At 50.6% G+C, this 18,763-nt stretch overlaps 2 protein-coding genes across 5 annotated transcripts in view; both read left to right on the forward strand.

Annotated features, from left to right (window-relative positions):
* LOC140424648 (uncharacterized) overlaps window positions 1–3,482 on the forward strand; it is a 62,911-nt gene extending 59,429 nt beyond the window's left edge. Inside the window, exons 2-4 of the mRNA XM_072507884.1 lie at window positions 214–705; window positions 781–1,827; window positions 3,477–3,482. Coding sequence (XP_072363985.1) covers window positions 214–705; window positions 781–1,827; window positions 3,477–3,482 — 1,545 coding nt within the window. The remainder of the gene's footprint in view (window positions 1–213; window positions 706–780; window positions 1,828–3,476) is intronic.
* The window catches only part of LOC140424666 (alanine aminotransferase 2-like), a 245,465-nt gene that overhangs the window by 213,279 nt on the left and 13,423 nt on the right, over window positions 1–18,763 (forward strand). For all 4 annotated transcript variants that reach the window (XM_072507921.1, XM_072507923.1, XM_072507922.1 and 1 more), the window contains one exon: window positions 10,603–10,758. In XM_072507921.1, the coding sequence (XP_072364022.1) occupies window positions 10,603–10,758 (156 nt within the window). The remainder of the gene's footprint in view (window positions 1–10,602; window positions 10,759–18,763) is intronic.

An 18,763-nucleotide genomic window follows, 5' to 3' on the forward strand; every position in this document is an offset into this window, starting at 1 on the left:
GTTGATGGAGAGGCACTGTACAGCTTTGACAGTGTTGATGGTGTTGATGGAGAGGCACTGTACAGCTTTGACAGTGTTGATGGAGAGGCACTGTACAGCTTTGACAGAGTTGATGGTGTTGATGGAGAGACACTGTACAGCTTTGACAGTGTTGATGGTGTTGATGGAGAGGCACTGTACAGCTTTGACAGTGTTGATGGTGTTGATGGAGAGGCACTGTACAGTTTTGACAGTGTTGATGGAGAGGCACTGTACAGCTTTGACAGTGTTGATGGTGTTGATGGAGAGGCACTGTACAGCTTTGACAGTGTTGATGGAGAGGCACTGTACAGCTTTGACAGTGTTGATGGAGAGGCACTGTACAGCTTCGACAGTGTTGATGGTGTTGATGGGGAGGCACTGTACAGCTTTGACAGTGTTGACAGTGTTGATGGAGAGGCACTGTACAGCTTTGACAGTGTTGATGGTGTTGATGGAGAGGCACTGTACAGCTTTAACAGTGTTGATGGAGAGGTACTGTACAGCTTTGACAGTGTTGATGGAGAGGCACTGTACAGCTTTGACAGTGTTGATGGTGTTGATGGAGAGGCACTGTACAGCTTTGACAGTGTTGATGGTGTTGATGGAGAGGCACTGTACAGCTTTGACAGTGTTGATGGTGTTGATGGAGAGGCACTGTACAGCTTTAACAGTGTTGATGGAGAGGTACTGTACAGCTTTGACAGTGTTGATGGAGAGGTACTGTACAGCTTTGACAGTGTTGATGGTGTTGATGGAGAGGTACTGTACAGCTTTGACAGTGTTGATGGAGAGGCACTGTACAGCTTTGACAGTGTTGATGGAGAGGCACTGTACAGCTTTGACAGTGTTGATGGAGAGGCACTGTACAGCTTTGACAGTGTTGATGGAGAGGCACTGTACAGCTTTGACAGTGTTGATGGAGAGACACTGTACAGCTTTGACAGTGTTGATGGAGAGGCACTGTACAGCTTTGACAGTGTTGATGGAGAGGCACTGTACAGCTTTGACAGTGTTGATGGTGTTGATGGAGAGGCACTGTACAGCTTTGACAGTGTTGATGGGGAGGCACTGTACAGCTTTGACAGTGTTGATGGGGAGGCACTGTACAGCTTTGACAGTGTTGATGGAGAGGCACTGTACAGCTTTGACAGTGTTGATGGTGTTGATGGAGAGGCACTGTACAGCTTTGACAGTGTTGATGGGGAGGCACTGTACAGCTTTGACAGTGTTGATGGGGAGGCACTGTACAGCTTTGACAGTGTTGATGGTGTTGATGGAGAGGCACTGTACAGCTTTGACAGTGTTGACAGTGTTGATGGAGAGACACTGTACAGCTTTGACAGTGTTGATGGTGTTGATGGAGAGGCACTGTACAGCTTTCACAGTGTTGACAGTGTTGATGGAGAGGCACTGTACAGCTTTGACAGTGTTGATGGGGAGGCACTGTACAGCTTTGACAGTGTTGATGGAGAGGCACTGTACAGCTTTGACAGTGTTGATGGTGTTGATGGAGCGGCACTGTACAGCTTTGACAGTGTTGATGGAGAGGCACTGTACAGCTTTGACAGTGTTGATGGTGTTGATGGAGAGGCACTGTACAGCTTTGACAGTGTTGATGGGGAGACACTGTACATCTTTGACAGTGTTGATGGAGAGACACTGTACAGCTTTGACAGTGTTGATGGAGAGGCACTGTACAGCTTTGACAGTGTTGATGGAGAGGCACTGTACAGCTTTGACAGTGTTGACAGTGTTGATGGTGTTGATGGAGAGGCACTGTACAGTTTTAAGAGTGTTGATGGAGAGGCACTGTACAGCTTTGACAGTGTTGATGGAGAGGCACTGTACAGCATTGACAGTGTTGATGGAGAGGCACTGTACAGCTTTGACAGTGTTGATGGAGAGGCACTGTACAGCTTTGACAGTGTTGATGGAGAGGCACTGTACAGCTTTGACAGTGTTGATGGAGAGGCACTGTACAGCTTTAACAGTGTTGATGGAGAGGCACTGTACAGCTTTGACAGTGAGGATGGGGAGGCACTGTACAGCTTTGACAGTGTTGATGGTGTTGCTGGGGAGGCACTGTACACCTTTGACAGTGTTGATGGTGTTGATGGAGAGGCACTGTACAGCTTTGACAGTGTTGATGGAGAGGCACTGTACAGCTTTGACAGTGTTGGTGGAGAGGCACTGTACAGCTTTGACAGTGTTGATGGTGTTGATGGAGAGGCACTGTACAGCTTTGACAGTGTTGATGGGGAGGCACTGTACAGCTTTGACAGTGTTGATGGTGTTGATGGAGAGGCACTGTACAGCTTTGACAGTGTTGATGGAGAAGCACTGTACAGCTTTGACAGTGTTGATGGAGAGGCACTGTTCAGCTTTGACAGTGTTGACAGTGTTGATGGAGAGACACTGTACAGCTTTGACAGTGTTGATGGTTTTGATGGAGAGGCACTGTACAGCTGTGACAGCGTTGATGGAGAGGCACTGTACAGCTTTGACAGTGTTGATGGAGTGGCACTGTACAGCTTTGACAGTGTTGATGGTGTTGATGGCGAGACACTGTACAGCTTTAACAGTGTTGATGGAGAGGCACTGTACAGCTTTGACAGTGTTGACAGTGTTGATGGAGAGGCACTGTACAGCTTTGACAGTGTTGATGGGGAGGCACTGTACAGCTTTGACAGTGTTGATGGAGAGGCACTGTACAGCTTTGACAGTGTTGATGGGGAGGCACTGTACAGCTTTGACAATGTTGATGGTGTTGATGGAGAGGCACTGTACAGCTTTGACAGTGTTGATGGTGTTGATGGAGAGGCACTGTACAGCTTTGACAGTGTTGATGGGGAGGGACTGTACAGCTTTGACAATGTTGATGGTGTTGATGGAGAGGCACTGTACAGCTTTGACAGTGTTGATGGAGAGGCACTGTACAGCTTTGACAGTGTTGATGGTGTTGATGGAGAGACACTGTACAGCTTTAACAGAGTTGATGGTGTTGATGGAGAGGCACTGTACAGCTTTGACAGTGTTGATGGAGAGGCACTGTACAGCTTTGACAGTGTTGATGGATAGGCACTGTACAGCTTTGACAGTGTTGATGGAGAGGCACTGTACAGCTTTGACAGTGTTGACAGTGTTGATGGAGAGGCACTGTACAGCTTTGACAGTGTTGATGGAGAGGCACTGTACAGCTTTGACAGTGTTGATGGAGAGGCACTGTACAGCTTTGACAGTGTTGATGGTGTTGATGGGGAGGCACTGTACAGCTTTGACAATGTTGATGGTGTTGATGGAGAGGCACTGTACAGCTTTGACAGTGTTGATGGGGAGGCACTGTACAGCTTTGACAGTGTTGATTTAGAGGCACTGTACAGCTTTGACAGTGTTGATGGTGTTGATGGAGAGGGACTGTAGAGCTTTTACAGTGTTGATGGAGATGCACTGTACAGCTTTGACAGTGTTGATGGAGAGGCACTGTACAGCATTGACAGTGTTGATGGAGAGGCACTGTACAGCTTTGACAGTGTTGATGGAGAGGCACTGTACAGGTTTGACAGTGTTGATGGAGAGGCACTGTACTGCTTTGACAGTGTTGATGGAGAGGCACAGTACAGCTTTGACAGTGTTGATGGAGAGGCACTGTACAGCTTTGACAGTGTTGATGGAGAGGCACTGTACAGCTTTGACAGTGTTGATGGAGAGGCACTGTACAGCTTTGACAGTGTTGATGGAGAGGCACTGTACAGCTTTGACAGTGTTGATGGGGAGGCACTGTACAGCTTTGACAGTGTTGATGGTGTTGATGGGGAGGCACTGTACAGCTTTGACAGTGTTGATGGAGAGACACTGTACAGCTTTGACAGTGTTGACAGTGTTGATGGAGAGACACTGTACAGCTTTGACAGTGTTGATGGTGTTGATGGAGAGGCACTGTTCAGCTTTGACAGTGTTGACAGTGTTGATGGAGAGACACTGTACAGCTTTGACAGTGTTGATGGTGTTGATGGAGAGGCACTGTACAGCTTTGACAGTGTTGATGGAGAGGCACTGTACAGTTTGACAGTGTTGATGGTGCTGATGGAGAGGCACTGTACAGCTTTGACAGTTTTGATGGAGAGGCACTGTACAGCTTTGACAGTGTTGATGGAGAGGCACTGTACAGCTTTGACAGTGTTGCTGGTGTTGATGGAGAGGCACTGTACAGCTTTGACAGTGTTGATGGAGAGGCACTGTACAGCTTTGACAGTGTTGATGGTGTTGATGGAGAGGCACTGTACAGCTTTGACAGTGTTGATGGAGAGGCACTGTACAGCTTTGACAGTGTTGACAGTGTTGATGGAGAGGCACTGTACAGCTTTGACAGTGTTGATGGTGTTGATGGAGAGGCACTGTACAGCTTTGACAGTGTTGATGGAGAGGCACTGTACAGCTTTGACAGTGTTGATGGTGTTGATGGAGAGGCACTGTACAGCTTTGACAGTGTTGATGGGGAGGCACTGTACAGCTTTGACAGTGTTGATTTAGAGGCACTGTACAGCTTTGACAGTGTTGATGGAGAGGCACTGTACAGCTTTGACAGTGTTGATGGTGTTGATGGGGAGGCACTGTACAGCTTTGACAATGTTGATGGTGTTGATGGAGAGGCACTGTACAGCTTTGACAGTGTTGATGGGGAGGCACTGTACAGCTTTGACAGTGTTGATTTAGAGGCACTGTACAGCTTTGACAGTGTTGATGGTGTTGATGGAGAGGGACTGTAGAGCTTTTACAGTGTTGATGGAGATGCACTGTACAGCTTTGACAGTGTTGATGGAGAGGCACTGTACAGCATTGACAGTGTTGATGGAGAGGCACTGTACAGCTTTGACAGTGTTGATGGAGAGGCACTGTACAGGTTTGACAGTGTTGATGGAGAGGCACTGTACTGCTTTGACAGTGTTGATGGAGAGGCACAGTACAGCTTTGACAGTGTTGATGGAGAGGCACTGTACAGCTTTGACAGTGTTGATGGAGAGGCACTGTACAGCTTTGACAGTGTTGATGGAGAGGCACTGTACAGCTTTGACAGTGTTGATGGAGAGGCACTGTACAGCTTTGACAGTGTTGATGGGGAGGCACTGTACAGCTTTGACAGTGTTGATGGTGTTGATGGGGAGGCACTGTACAGCTTTGACAGTGTTGATGGAGAGACACTGTACAGCTTTGACAGTGTTGACAGTGTTGATGGAGAGACACTGTACAGCTTTGACAGTGTTGATGGTGTTGATGGAGAGGCACTGTTCAGCTTTGACAGTGTTGACAGTGTTGATGGAGAGACACTGTACAGCTTTGACAGTGTTGATGGTGTTGATGGAGAGGCACTGTACAGCTTTGACAGTGTTGATGGAGAGGCACTGTACAGTTTGACAGTGTTGATGGTGCTGATGGAGAGGCACTGTACAGCTTTGACAGTTTTGATGGAGAGGCACTGTACAGCTTTGACAGTGTTGATGGAGAGGCACTGTACAGCTTTGACAGTGTTGCTGGTGTTGATGGAGAGGCACTGTACAGCTTTGACAGTGTTGATGGAGAGGCACTGTACAGCTTTGACAGTGTTGATGGTGTTGATGGAGAGGCACTGTACAGCTTTGACAGTGTTGATGGAGAGGCACTGTACAGCTTTGACAGTGTTGACAGTGTTGATGGAGAGGCACTGTACAGCTTTGACAGTGTTGATGGTGTTGATGGAGAGGCACTGTACAGCTTTGACAGTGTTGATGGAGAGGCACTGTACAGCTTTGACAGTGTTGATGGTGTTGATGGAGAGGCACTGTACAGCTTTGACAGTGTTGATGGAGAGGCACTGTACAGCTTTGACAGTGTTGATGGAGAGGCACTGTACAGCTTTGACAGTGTTGATGGAGAGGCACTGTACAGCTTTGACAGTGTTGATGGAGAGGCACTGTACAGCTTTGACAGTGTTGACAGTGTTGATGGAGAGGCACTGTACAGCTTTGACAGTGTTGATGGAGAGGCACTGTACAGCTTTGACAGTGTTGATGGAGAGGCACTGTACAGCTTTGACAGTGTTGATGGTGTTGATGGAGAGGCACTGTACAGCTTTGACAGTGTTGATGGAGAGGCACTGTACAGTTTGACAGTGTTGATGGAGAGGCACTGTACAGCTTTGACAGTGTTGATGGTGTTGATGGAGAGGCACTGTACAGCTTTAACAGTGTTGATGGAGAGGTACTGTACAGCTTTGACAGTATTGACAGTGTTGATGGAGAGACACTGTACAGCTTTGACAGTGTTGATGGAGAGGCACTGTACAGCTTTGACAGTGTTGATGGTGTTGATGGAGAGGCACTGTACAGCTTTGACAGTGTTGATGGAGAGGCACTGTACAGCTTTGACAGAGTTGATGGTGTTGATGGAGAGACACTGTACAGCTTTGACAGTGTTGATGGTGTTGATGGAGAGGCACTGTACAGCTTTGACAGTGTTGATGGTGTTGATGGAGAGGCACTGTACAGTTTTGACAGTGTTGATGGAGAGGCACTGTACAGCTTTGACAGTGTTGATGGTGTTGATGGAGAGGCACTGTACAGCTTTGACAGTGTTGATGGAGAGGCACTGTACAGCTTTGACAGTGTTGATGGAGAGGCACTGTACAGCTTCGACAGTGTTGATGGTGTTGATGGGGAGGCACTGTACAGCTTTGACAGTGTTGACAGTGTTGATGGAGAGGCACTGTACAGCTTTGACAGTGTTGATGGTGTTGATGGAGAGGCACTGTACAGCTTTAACAGTGTTGATGGAGAGGTACTGTACAGCTTTGACAGTGTTGATGGAGAGGCACTGTACAGCTTTGACAGTGTTGATGGTGTTGATGGAGAGGCACTGTACAGCTTTGACAGTGTTGATGGTGTTGATGGAGAGGCACTGTACAGCTTTGACAGTGTTGATGGTGTTGATGGAGAGGCACTGTACAGCTTTAACAGTGTTGATGGAGAGGTACTGTACAGCTTTGACAGTGTTGATGGAGAGGTACTGTACAGCTTTGACAGTGTTGATGGTGTTGATGGAGAGGTACTGTACAGCTTTGACAGTGTTGATGGAGAGGCACTGTACAGCTTTGACAGTGTTGATGGAGAGGCACTGTACAGCTTTGACAGTGTTGATGGAGAGGCACTGTACAGCTTTGACAGTGTTGATGGAGAGGCACTGTACAGCTTTGACAGTGTTGATGGAGAGACACTGTACAGCTTTGACAGTGTTGATGGAGAGGCACTGTACAGCTTTGACAGTGTTGATGGAGAGGCACTGTACAGCTTTGACAGTGTTGATGGTGTTGATGGAGAGGCACTGTACAGCTTTGACAGTGTTGATGGGGAGGCACTGTACAGCTTTGACAGTGTTGATGGGGAGGCACTGTACAGCTTTGACAGTGTTGATGGAGAGGCACTGTACAGCTTTGACAGTGTTGATGGTGTTGATGGAGAGGCACTGTACAGCTTTGACAGTGTTGATGGGGAGGCACTGTACAGCTTTGACAGTGTTGATGGGGAGGCACTGTACAGCTTTGACAGTGTTGATGGTGTTGATGGAGAGGCACTGTACAGCTTTGACAGTGTTGACAGTGTTGATGGAGAGACACTGTACAGCTTTGACAGTGTTGATGGTGTTGATGGAGAGGCACTGTACAGCTTTCACAGTGTTGACAGTGTTGATGGAGAGGCACTGTACAGCTTTGACAGTGTTGATGGGGAGGCACTGTACAGCTTTGACAGTGTTGATGGAGAGGCACTGTACAGCTTTGACAGTGTTGATGGTGTTGATGGAGCGGCACTGTACAGCTTTGACAGTGTTGATGGAGAGGCACTGTACAGCTTTGACAGTGTTGATGGTGTTGATGGAGAGGCACTGTACAGCTTTGACAGTGTTGATGGGGAGACACTGTACATCTTTGACAGTGTTGATGGAGAGACACTGTACAGCTTTGACAGTGTTGATGGAGAGGCACTGTACAGCTTTGACAGTGTTGATGGTGTTGATGGGGAGACACTGTACATCTTTGACAGTGTTGATGGAGAGGCACTGTACAGCTTTGACAGTGTTGATGGTGTTGATGGAGAGGCACTGTACAGCTTTGACAGTGTTGATGGAGAGGCACTGTACAGCTTTGACAGAGTTGATGGTGTTGATGGAGAGACACTGTACAGCTTTGACAGTGTTGATGGTGTTGATGGAGAGGCACTGTACAGCTTTGACAGTGTTGATGGTGTTGATGGAGAGGCACTGTACAGTTTTGACAGTGTTGATGGAGAGGCACTGTACAGCTTTGACAGTGTTGATGGTGTTGATGGAGAGGCACTGTACAGCTTTGACAGTGTTGATGGAGAGGCACTGTACAGCTTTGACAGTGTTGATGGAGAGGCACTGTACAGCTTCGACAGTGTTGATGGTGTTGATGGGGAGGCACTGTACAGCTTTGACAGTGTTGACAGTGTTGATGGAGAGGCACTGTACAGCTTTGACAGTGTTGATGGTGTTGATGGAGAGGCACTGTACAGCTTTAACAGTGTTGATGGAGAGGTACTGTACAGCTTTGACAGTGTTGATGGAGAGGCACTGTACAGCTTTGACAGTGTTGATGGTGTTGATGGAGAGGCACTGTACAGCTTTGACAGTGTTGATGGTGTTGATGGAGAGGCACTGTACAGCTTTGACAGTGTTGATGGTGTTGATGGAGAGGCACTGTACAGCTTTAACAGTGTTGATGGAGAGGTACTGTACAGCTTTGACAGTGTTGATGGAGAGGTACTGTACAGCTTTGACAGTGTTGATGGTGTTGATGGAGAGGTACTGTACAGCTTTGACAGTGTTGATGGAGAGGCACTGTACAGCTTTGACAGTGTTGATGGAGAGGCACTGTACAGCTTTGACAGTGTTGATGGAGAGGCACTGTACAGCTTTGACAGTGTTGATGGAGAGGCACTGTACAGCTTTGACAGTGTTGATGGAGAGACACTGTACAGCTTTGACAGTGTTGATGGAGAGGCACTGTACAGCTTTGACAGTGTTGATGGAGAGGCACTGTACAGCTTTGACAGTGTTGATGGTGTTGATGGAGAGGCACTGTACAGCTTTGACAGTGTTGATGGGGAGGCACTGTACAGCTTTGACAGTGTTGATGGGGAGGCACTGTACAGCTTTGACAGTGTTGATGGAGAGGCACTGTACAGCTTTGACAGTGTTGATGGTGTTGATGGAGAGGCACTGTACAGCTTTGACAGTGTTGATGGGGAGGCACTGTACAGCTTTGACAGTGTTGATGGGGAGGCACTGTACAGCTTTGACAGTGTTGATGGTGTTGATGGAGAGGCACTGTACAGCTTTGACAGTGTTGACAGTGTTGATGGAGAGACACTGTACAGCTTTGACAGTGTTGATGGTGTTGATGGAGAGGCACTGTACAGCTTTCACAGTGTTGACAGTGTTGATGGAGAGGCACTGTACAGCTTTGACAGTGTTGATGGGGAGGCACTGTACAGCTTTGACAGTGTTGATGGAGAGGCACTGTACAGCTTTGACAGTGTTGATGGTGTTGATGGAGCGGCACTGTACAGCTTTGACAGTGTTGATGGAGAGGCACTGTACAGCTTTGACAGTGTTGATGGTGTTGATGGAGAGGCACTGTACAGCTTTGACAGTGTTGATGGGGAGACACTGTACATCTTTGACAGTGTTGATGGAGAGACACTGTACAGCTTTGACAGTGTTGATGGAGAGGCACTGTACAGCTTTGACAGTGTTGATGGTGTTGATGGGGAGACACTGTACATCTTTGACAGTGTTGATGGAGAGGCACTGTACAGCTTTGACAGTGTTGATGGTGTTGATGGGGAGACACTGTACATCTTTGACAGTGTTGATGGAGAGACACTGTACAGCTTTGACAGTGTTGATGGAGAGGCACTGTACAGCTTCGACAGTGTTGATGCAGAGGCACTATACAGCTTTGACAGTGTTGATGGTGTTGATGGAGAGACACTGTACAGCTTTGACAGTGTTGATGGAGAGGCACTGTACAGCTTTGACAGTTTTGATGGAGAGGCACTGTACAGCTTTGACAGTGTTGATGGTGTTGATGGAGAGGCACTGTACAGCTTTGACAGTGTTGATGGAGAGGCACTGTACAGCTTTGACAGTGTTGATGGAGAGGCACTGTACAGCTTTGACAGTGTTGATGGTGTTGATGGAGAGGCACTGTACAGCTTTGACAGTGTTGATGGAGAGGCACTGTACAGCTTTGACAGTGTTGAAGGTGTTGATGGAGAGGCACTGTACAGCTTTGACAGTGTTGATGGAGAGGCACTGTACAGCTTTGACAGTGTTGATGAGGATGCACTGTACATCTTTGACAGTGTTGATGGAGAGGCACTGTACAGCTTTGACAGTGTTGATGGTTTTGATGGAGAGGCACTGTACAGCTTTGACAGTGTTGATGGAGAGGCACTGTACAGCTTTGACAGTGTTGATGGTGTTGATGGGGAGACTCTGTACAGCTTTGACAGTGTTTTTGTTTCCCAGGAGAAGCGGAGCATTCAGAGAAAGATGACTGCGAACGCTCACCTAACCGAGGAAATGTTCAACAGTGTCCCAGGGATGTGTTGTCAGCCAATCAGCAGCGGTGTTTACACCTTTCCAAGGATTGAGATTCCAGCCAAGGCCATTGAGGAAGCCAAGGTAATAATGGAAAACTTTGGGAACTGGGAATAGGAATTACTGATTGTTTGAGTTCCAATCCCTCCCATTGCCCCACTCCCCCCGTCACATTTCAGTCTCCTCCTCCATGTACAACTGTCTAAGGCCAACATAGGCAGCCTGAGAGGCCACAACTGGACCTGAACAAGCTGTGAGATGTTTTCAGGATGTGGGGATCGCTGGTTCTTCCTGCATTTATTGCCCACCCCTAGTTGCCCCTCGAAGGTGAGGGTGAGCTGCCTTCTTGGTGTTGACTTGTGGAGGTGGGGATGTGGGGAGGGGAGATACCTGAAACAAAACTCGCTTATTGTGAGGGGGGAGGGCAGATACCCGTGGGGGTGGGAGATACCTGTGGGGGGTGAGGAGGGGGGGGGTGAGATGCCTGGTCGGAGTGGGGATAGTGGGAGGGGTGATACCTGTGGGGGGTGGGGACGGGGGAGGGGAGATCCCTGTGAGAGGTGGGGAGGGGGAGGGGACTGGGGGAGGGGAGATACCTGTGGGGGGTGAGGAGGGGGGAGGGGAGATTCCTGTGGGGGGTGGGGATGGGGGGAGAGGAGATACCTGTGGGGGTTGGGGATGGGTGGAGGGGAGATACCTGTGGGGGGTGGGGACGGGGGGAGGGGAGATTCCTGTGGGGAGGGGGGGAAGGGAGATACCTGTGGGGGGTGAGGAGGGGGAGGGGAGATTCCTGTGGAGGGTGGGGATGGGGGAGGGGAGATACCTGTGGGGGGTGGGGATGGGTGGAGGGGAGATACCTGTGGGGGTTGGGGACGGGGGGAGGGGAGATTCCTGTGGGGAGGGGGAAGGGAGATACCTGTGGGGGGTGAGGAGGGGGAGGGGAGATACCAGTGGGGGATGGGGGGAGGTACCTGTGGGGGATAGGGAGGGGGGGGGGAGATTCCTGTGTGGAGGGGGGAAGGGAGTTACCTGTGGGGGGTGGGGAGGGGGGGAGGTACCTGTGGGGGATGGTGAGGGAGGAGGGGAGATTCCTGTGGGGCGTGGGGAGGGGAGATTCCTGTGGGGGGTGGGGAGGAGGGAAGGGAGATACCTGTGGGGGATGGGGAGGGGGGAGGTATCTGTGGGGGGTGGGGAGGGAGGGGAGATTCCTGTGGGGGGGTGGGGAGGGGGGAAGGGAGATACCTGTGGGGGTTGGGGGAGGGGAGATACCTGTGGGGGGGAAGTGAGATACCTGTGGGGGAGGGGTGGGGAAGGGAGATACCTGTGGGGGGGTGGGGAGGGGGAGGGGAGATACCTGTGGGGGGGAGGGGGAGGGGAGATACCTGTGGGGGGGGGAGGGGAGATACCTGTGGGGGGGGAGTGGGGAGAGGGGATACCTGTGGGGGGGGAGGCAAGATACCTGTGGGGGGGGGGGTGGGGAGGGGGAGGGGAGATACCTGTGGGGGGGTGGGGAGGGGGAAGGGAGATACCTGTGGGGGGGGGGGAGGCGAGATACCTGTGGGGGGGGGGGGTGGGGAGGGGGAGGGGAGATACCTGTGGGGGGAGGGGGAGGGGAGATACCTGTGGGGGGGAGGGGAGATACCTGTGGGGGGGGGAGTGGGGAGAGGGGATACCTGTGGGGGGGGGGAGGCAAGATACCTGTGGGGGGGGGTGGGGAGGGGGAGGGGAGATACCTGTGGGGGGGTGGGGAGGGGGAAGGGAGATACCTGTGGGGGGGGTGGGGAGGCGAGATACCTGTGGGGGGGGTGGGGGGGGGAGGGGAGATACCTGTGGGGGGGGGAGGCAAGATACCTGTGGGGGGGAGGGGGAGGGGAGATACCTGTGGGGGGGGGGGGTGGGGAGGGGGAAGGGAGATACCTGTGGGGGGGGGGAGGGGGAGCGGGGGGAGATACCTGTGGGGGATGGGGAGGAGGGGGAGGTACCTGTGGGGGAGGTGGGGAGGGGAGATACCTGTGGGGGGGGGGGAGGCGAGATACCTGTGGGGGGGGGGTGGGGAGGGGGAGGGGAGATACCTGTGGGGGGGGGGGGAGGGGAGATTCCTGTGGGGGGTGGGGAGGGGGGAAGGGAGATACCTGTGGGGGGGGGGAGGGGGGGAGGGGGAGGGGAGATACCTGTGGGGGGGGGGAGGGCGGGAGGGGGGAGGGGAGATACCTGTGGGGGTGGGGGGTGGGGAGGGGAGATACCTGTGGGGGGGGGGGAGGGCGGGAGGGGGGAGGGGAGATACCTGTGGGGGGGGGAGGGGAGATACCTGTGGGGGGTGGGGAGGGGAGATACCTGTTGGGGGGGGGGGAGGGGGGAGGGGGGAGGGGAGATACCTGTGGGGGGGGGGGGAGGAGGGAAGGGAGATACCTGTGGGGGGGGGGAGGGGGAGGGGGGAGGGGATATACCTGTGGTGGTGGTGGGGGGGTGGGGGTGGGGGCGGTGATTGATGAATGGTTGAGTCTCTTGGCATCTGAGGTGCACCAATTGTGATTGGATGCTCACCGTGAGGCCCTGCATTAACATATTGAGGAGGCCTACCTACTTTTATGGGCAGATACCAAGAATGCCTGAAAAACGGCACAAGGAATTTGGCCGTGCTCCCTGTGCATGAGTTCGACTCCCGAAATTGGAACCAGTTTCATGGCTGGGATCAGGTCCAACTGCACAAACACAAAACACAGCTTGATAACGGAAATAAAAGCAGAAATGCTGAAATCGCCTGGATCTGTGGAGAGTTCAGATTTCCTCCGGGTGCTCCGGTTTCCTGTAGTGGTCGTGGGTTTGGAAGGTGCTGCCTGAGGAACCTTGGTGAGTTACTGCAGTGCATCTTGTAGATGGTACACACGGCTGCCACTGTGCGTCGGGGGAGGGCGGGAGGGAGTGAATGTTTGTGGAAGGGGAGCAATCAAGCGGGGCTGCTTTGTCCTGGATGGTGTCGAGCTTCTTGGGTGATTTTGGAGCTGCGCTCATCCAGGCAAGTGGAGAGTATTCCATCACACTCCTGACTTGTGCCTTGTCGATGGTGGACAGGCTTTGGAGGGTCAGGAGGTGAGTTACCCATTGTAGGATTCCCAGCCTTTGACCTGCCCTGGTAGCCACAGTATTAATGTGGCTGGGTCCACTTCAGTTTCTGATCATTGGTAACCCCCAGAGTGTTGATTAGAACAAAGAAATGTACAGCACAGGAACAGGCCCTTCGGCCCTCCAAGCCCGTGCCGACCATGCTGCCCGACTAAACTACGATCTTCTACACTTCCTGGGTCCGTATCCCTCTATTCCCAACCTATTCATGTATTTGTCAAGGTGCCCCTTAAATGTCACTATTGTCCCTGCTTCCACCTGTGGACCTGTACACCTAGATCTCTCTGACTTTCAATACTCTTGAGGGTTCTACCATTCACTGTATATTCCCTACCTGCATTAGACATTCCAAAATGCATTACCTCACATTTGTCCGGATTAAACTCCATCTGCCATCTCTCCGCCCAAGTCTCCAAACAATCTAAATCCTGCTGTATCCTCTGACAGTCCTCATCACTATCCGCAATTCCACCAACCTTTGTGTCGTCTGCAAACTTACTAATCAGACCAGTTACATTTTCCTCCAAATCATTTATATATACTACAAACAGCAAAGGTCCCAGCACTGATCCCTGTGGAAAACCACTGGTCACAGCCCTCCAATTAGAAAAGCATCCTTCCATTGCTACTCTCTGCCTTCTATGACCTAGCCAGTTCTGTATCCACCTTGCCAGCTCACCCCTGATCCCGTGTGACTTCACCTTTTGTACTAGTCTACCATGAGGGACCTTGTCAAAGGCCTTACTGAAGTCCATATAGACAACATCCACTGCCCTACCTGCATCAATCATCTTAGTGACCTCCTCGAAAAACTCTATCAAGTTAGTGAGACATGATCTCCCCTTCACAAAACCATGCTGCCTCTCACTAATACGTCCATTTGCTTCCAAATGGGAGTAGATCCTGTCTCGAAGAATTCTCTCCAGTAATTTCCCTACCACTGAAGTAAGGCTCACCAGCCTGTAGTTCCCTGGATTATCCTTGCTACCCTTCTTAAACAGTGGAACAATATTGGCTATTCTCCAGTCCTCCGGGACATCACCTGAAGACAGTGAGGATCCAAAGATTTCTGTCAAGACCTCAGCAATTTCTTCTCCAGCCTCCTTCAGTATTCTGGGGTAGATCCCATCAGGCCCTGGGGACTTATCTACCTTAATATTTTTTAAGACACCCAACACCTCGTCTTTTTGGATCTCAATGTGACCCAGGCTATCTACACACCCTTCTCCAGACTCAACATCTACCAATTCCTTCTCTTTGGTGAATACTGATGCAAAGTATTCATTTAGTACCTCGCCCATTTCCTCTGGCTCCACACATAGATTCCCTTGCCTATCCTTCAGTGGGCCAACCCTTTCCCTGGCTACCCTCTTGCTTTTTATGTACGTGTAAAAAGCCTTGGGATTTTCCTTAACCCTATTTGCCAATGACTTTTCGTGACCCCTTCTAGCCCTCCTGACTCCTTGCTTAAGTTCCTTCCTACTTTCCTTATATTCCACACAGGCTTCGTCTGTTCCCAGCCTTTTAACCCTGACAAATGCCTCCTTTTTCTTTTTGACGAGGCCTACAATATCTCTCGTTATCCAAGGTTCCCGGAAATTGCCGTATTTATCCTTCTTCCTCACAGGAACATGCCGGTCCTGAATTCCTTTCAACTGACACTTGAAAGCCTCCCACATGTCAGATGTTGATTTGCCCTCAAACATCCGCCCCCAATCTATGTTCTTCAGTTCCTGCCTAATATTGTTATAATTAGCCTTCCCCCAATTTAGCACATTCACCCTAGGACCACTCTTATCCTTGTCCACCAGCACTTTAAAACTTACTGAATTGTGGTCACTGTTCTCGAAATGCTCCCCTACTGAAACATCTACCACCTGGCCGGGCTCATTCCCCAATACCAGGTCCAGTACTGCCCCTTCCCTAGTTGGACTGTCTACATATTGTTTTAAGAAGCCCTCCTGGATGCTCCTTACAAACTCCGCCCCGTCTAAGCCCCTGGCACTAAGTGAGTCCCAGTCAATATTGGGGAAGTTGAAGTCTTCCATCACCACAATCGTGTTGTTTTTACTCTTTTCCAAAATCTGTCTACCTATCTGCTCCTCTATCTCCCGCTGGCTGTTGGGAGGCCTGTAGTAAACCCCCAACATTGTGACTGCACCCTTCTTATTCCTGATCTCTACCCATATAGCCTCACTGCCCTCTGAGGTGTCCTCCCGCAGTACAGCTGTGATATTCTCCCGAACCAGTAGCGCAACTCCACCACCCCTTTTACATCCCCCTCTATCCCGCCTGAAACATCTAAATCCTGGAACGTTTAGCTGCCAATCCTGCCCTTCCCTCAACCAGGTCTCTGTAATGGCAACAACATCATAGTTCCCAGTACTAATCCAAGCTCTAAGTTCATCTGCCTTACCCATAATACTTCTTGCATTAAAACATATGCACTTCAGGCCACCAGACCCGCTGTGTTCAGCAACTTCTCCCTGTCTGCTCTGCCTCAGAGCCCCACTGTCCCTATTCCCTAGTTCTCCCTCAATGCTCTCACCTTCTGACCTATTCCTCCCGTGCCCACCCCCCACCCATACTAGTTTAAACCCTCCCGTGTGACACTAGCAAACCTCGCGGCCAGGGTATTTATGCCTCTCCAGTTTAGATGCAACCCGTCCTTCTTATACAGGTCACACCTGCCCCGGAAGAGCTCCCAGTGGTCCAGATAACGGAAACCCTCCCTCCTACACCAGCTGTTTAGCCACGTGTTTAGCTGCTCTATCTTCCTATTTCTAGCCTCACTGGCACGTGGCACAGGGAGTAATCCCGAGATTACAACCCTAGAGGTCCTGTCTTTTAACTTTCTGCCTAGTTCCCTGAACTCCTGTTGCAGGACCTCATGCCCCTTCCTGCCTAGGTCGTTAGTACCAATATGTACAACGACCTCTGCCTGTTTGCCCTCCCCCTTCAGGATGCCCTCTACCCGTTCGGAGACATCCTGGACCCTGGCACCAGGGAGGCAACATACCATCCTGGAGTCTCTTTCACGTCCACAGAAGCGCCTATCTGTGCCCCTGACTATAGCGTCCCCTATTACTATTACTCTTCTGCGCTTTGACCCTCCCTTCTGAACATCAGAGCCAGCCGTGGTACCACTGCTCTGGCTGCTGCTGTTTTCCCCTGATAGGCTATCCCCCCTGACAGTATCCAAAGGGGTTGATTGTGGGGATTCAGCGATGGTAATGCCATTGAATGTCACGGGGCGGTGGTTAGATCCTCTCTTGTAGGAGTTGGTCATTGCCTGGCACTTGTGTGGTGCGAGTGTACATAGAACATCGAACAGTACAGCACGGATGTTGTGCTGTCGGGCATTGTCCGAAACCAAGATCAAGCTATCCCACTCCCTGTCATTCTGGTGTGCTCCATGTGCCTATCCAATAACCGCTTTAAAGTTCCTAAAGTGTCCGACTGCACTATCACAGCAGGCAGTCCATTCCACACCCTAACCACTCTCTGAGTAAAGAACCTACCTCGGACATCCCTCCAATATCTCCCACCCTGAGCCTTATAGTTATGTCCCCTTGTAACAGCTACATCCACCCGAGGAAATAGTCTCTGAACGTCCACTCTATCCATCCCCCTTATTATCTTATAAACCTCTATTAAGTCGCCTCTCATCCTCCTCCGCTCCAAAGAGAAAAGCCCTAGCTCCCTCAACCTTTCCTCGTAAGACCTATCCTGCAAATCAGGCAGCATCCTGGTAAATCTCCTTTGAACCCATTCCAATGCTTCCACATCCTTCCGATAATGAGGTGACCAGAACTGCGCACAATACTCCAAATGTGGTCTCACTAGGGTCCTGTACAGTTGCAGTATAACCCCACGGCTCTTAAACTCAAGCCCCCTGTTAATAAACGCTGACACACTATAGGCCTTCTTCACGGCTCTATCCACTTGAGTGACAACCTTCCGAGATCTGTGGACATGAACCCCAAGATCTCTCTGTTCCTCCACATTCCTCAGAACCCTGCCGTTGACCCTCTAATCCGCATTCAAATGTTTTCTACCAAAATGAATCACCTCGCACTTATCAGGGTTAAACTCCATCTGCCATTTTTCGGCCCAGCTCTGCATCCTATCAATGTCTCTTTGCAGCCTACAACAGCCCTCCACCTCATCCACTACTCCACCAATCTTGGTGTCATCAGCAAATTTACTGACCCACCCTTCAGCCCCCTCCTCCAAGTCATTGATAAAAATCACCAATAGCAGAGGACCCAGCACTGATCCCTGTGGTACACTGCTGGTAACTGGTCTCCAGTCTGAAAATTTTCCATCCACCACCACTCTCTGTCTTCTATGTGATAGCCAGTTACTGATCCAATTGGCCAAGTTTCCCTCTATCCCACACCTCCTTACTTTCTTCATGAGCCAACCATGGGGAATCTTATCAAACGCCTTACTAAAATCCATGTATACGACATCAACTGCTCTACCTTCATCTACACACTTAGTTATCTCCTCAAAGAATTCAATCAAATTCGTGAGGCAAGACTTACCCTTCACGAATCCGTGTTGACTATCCCGGATTAAGCTGCATCTTTCCAAATGGTCATAAATCCTATCCTTCAGGACCTTTTCCATTATCTTCCCGACCAGCGAAGTAAGACTAACCGGCCTATAATTACCAGGGTCATTCCTATTCCCTTTCTTGAACAGAGGAACAACATTCGCCACTCTCCAGCCCTCTGGCACTATCCCCGTGGACAGTGAGGACCCAAAGATCAAAGCCAAAGGCTCTGCAATCTCATCCCTTGCCTCCCAAAGAATCCTTGGATATATCCCATCTGGCCCAGGGGACTTGTCGACCCTAAGGTTTTTCAAAATTGCTAATACATCCTTCCTCAGAACATCTACCTCCTCCAGCCTACCCGCCTGAATCACACTCTCGTACTCAAAAACATGGCCCCTCTCC

This window comes from Scyliorhinus torazame, chromosome 6 (genome assembly GCF_047496885.1).
Source record: "Scyliorhinus torazame isolate Kashiwa2021f chromosome 6, sScyTor2.1, whole genome shotgun sequence".
Lineage (NCBI taxonomy): Eukaryota > Metazoa > Chordata > Chondrichthyes > Carcharhiniformes > Scyliorhinidae > Scyliorhinus > Scyliorhinus torazame.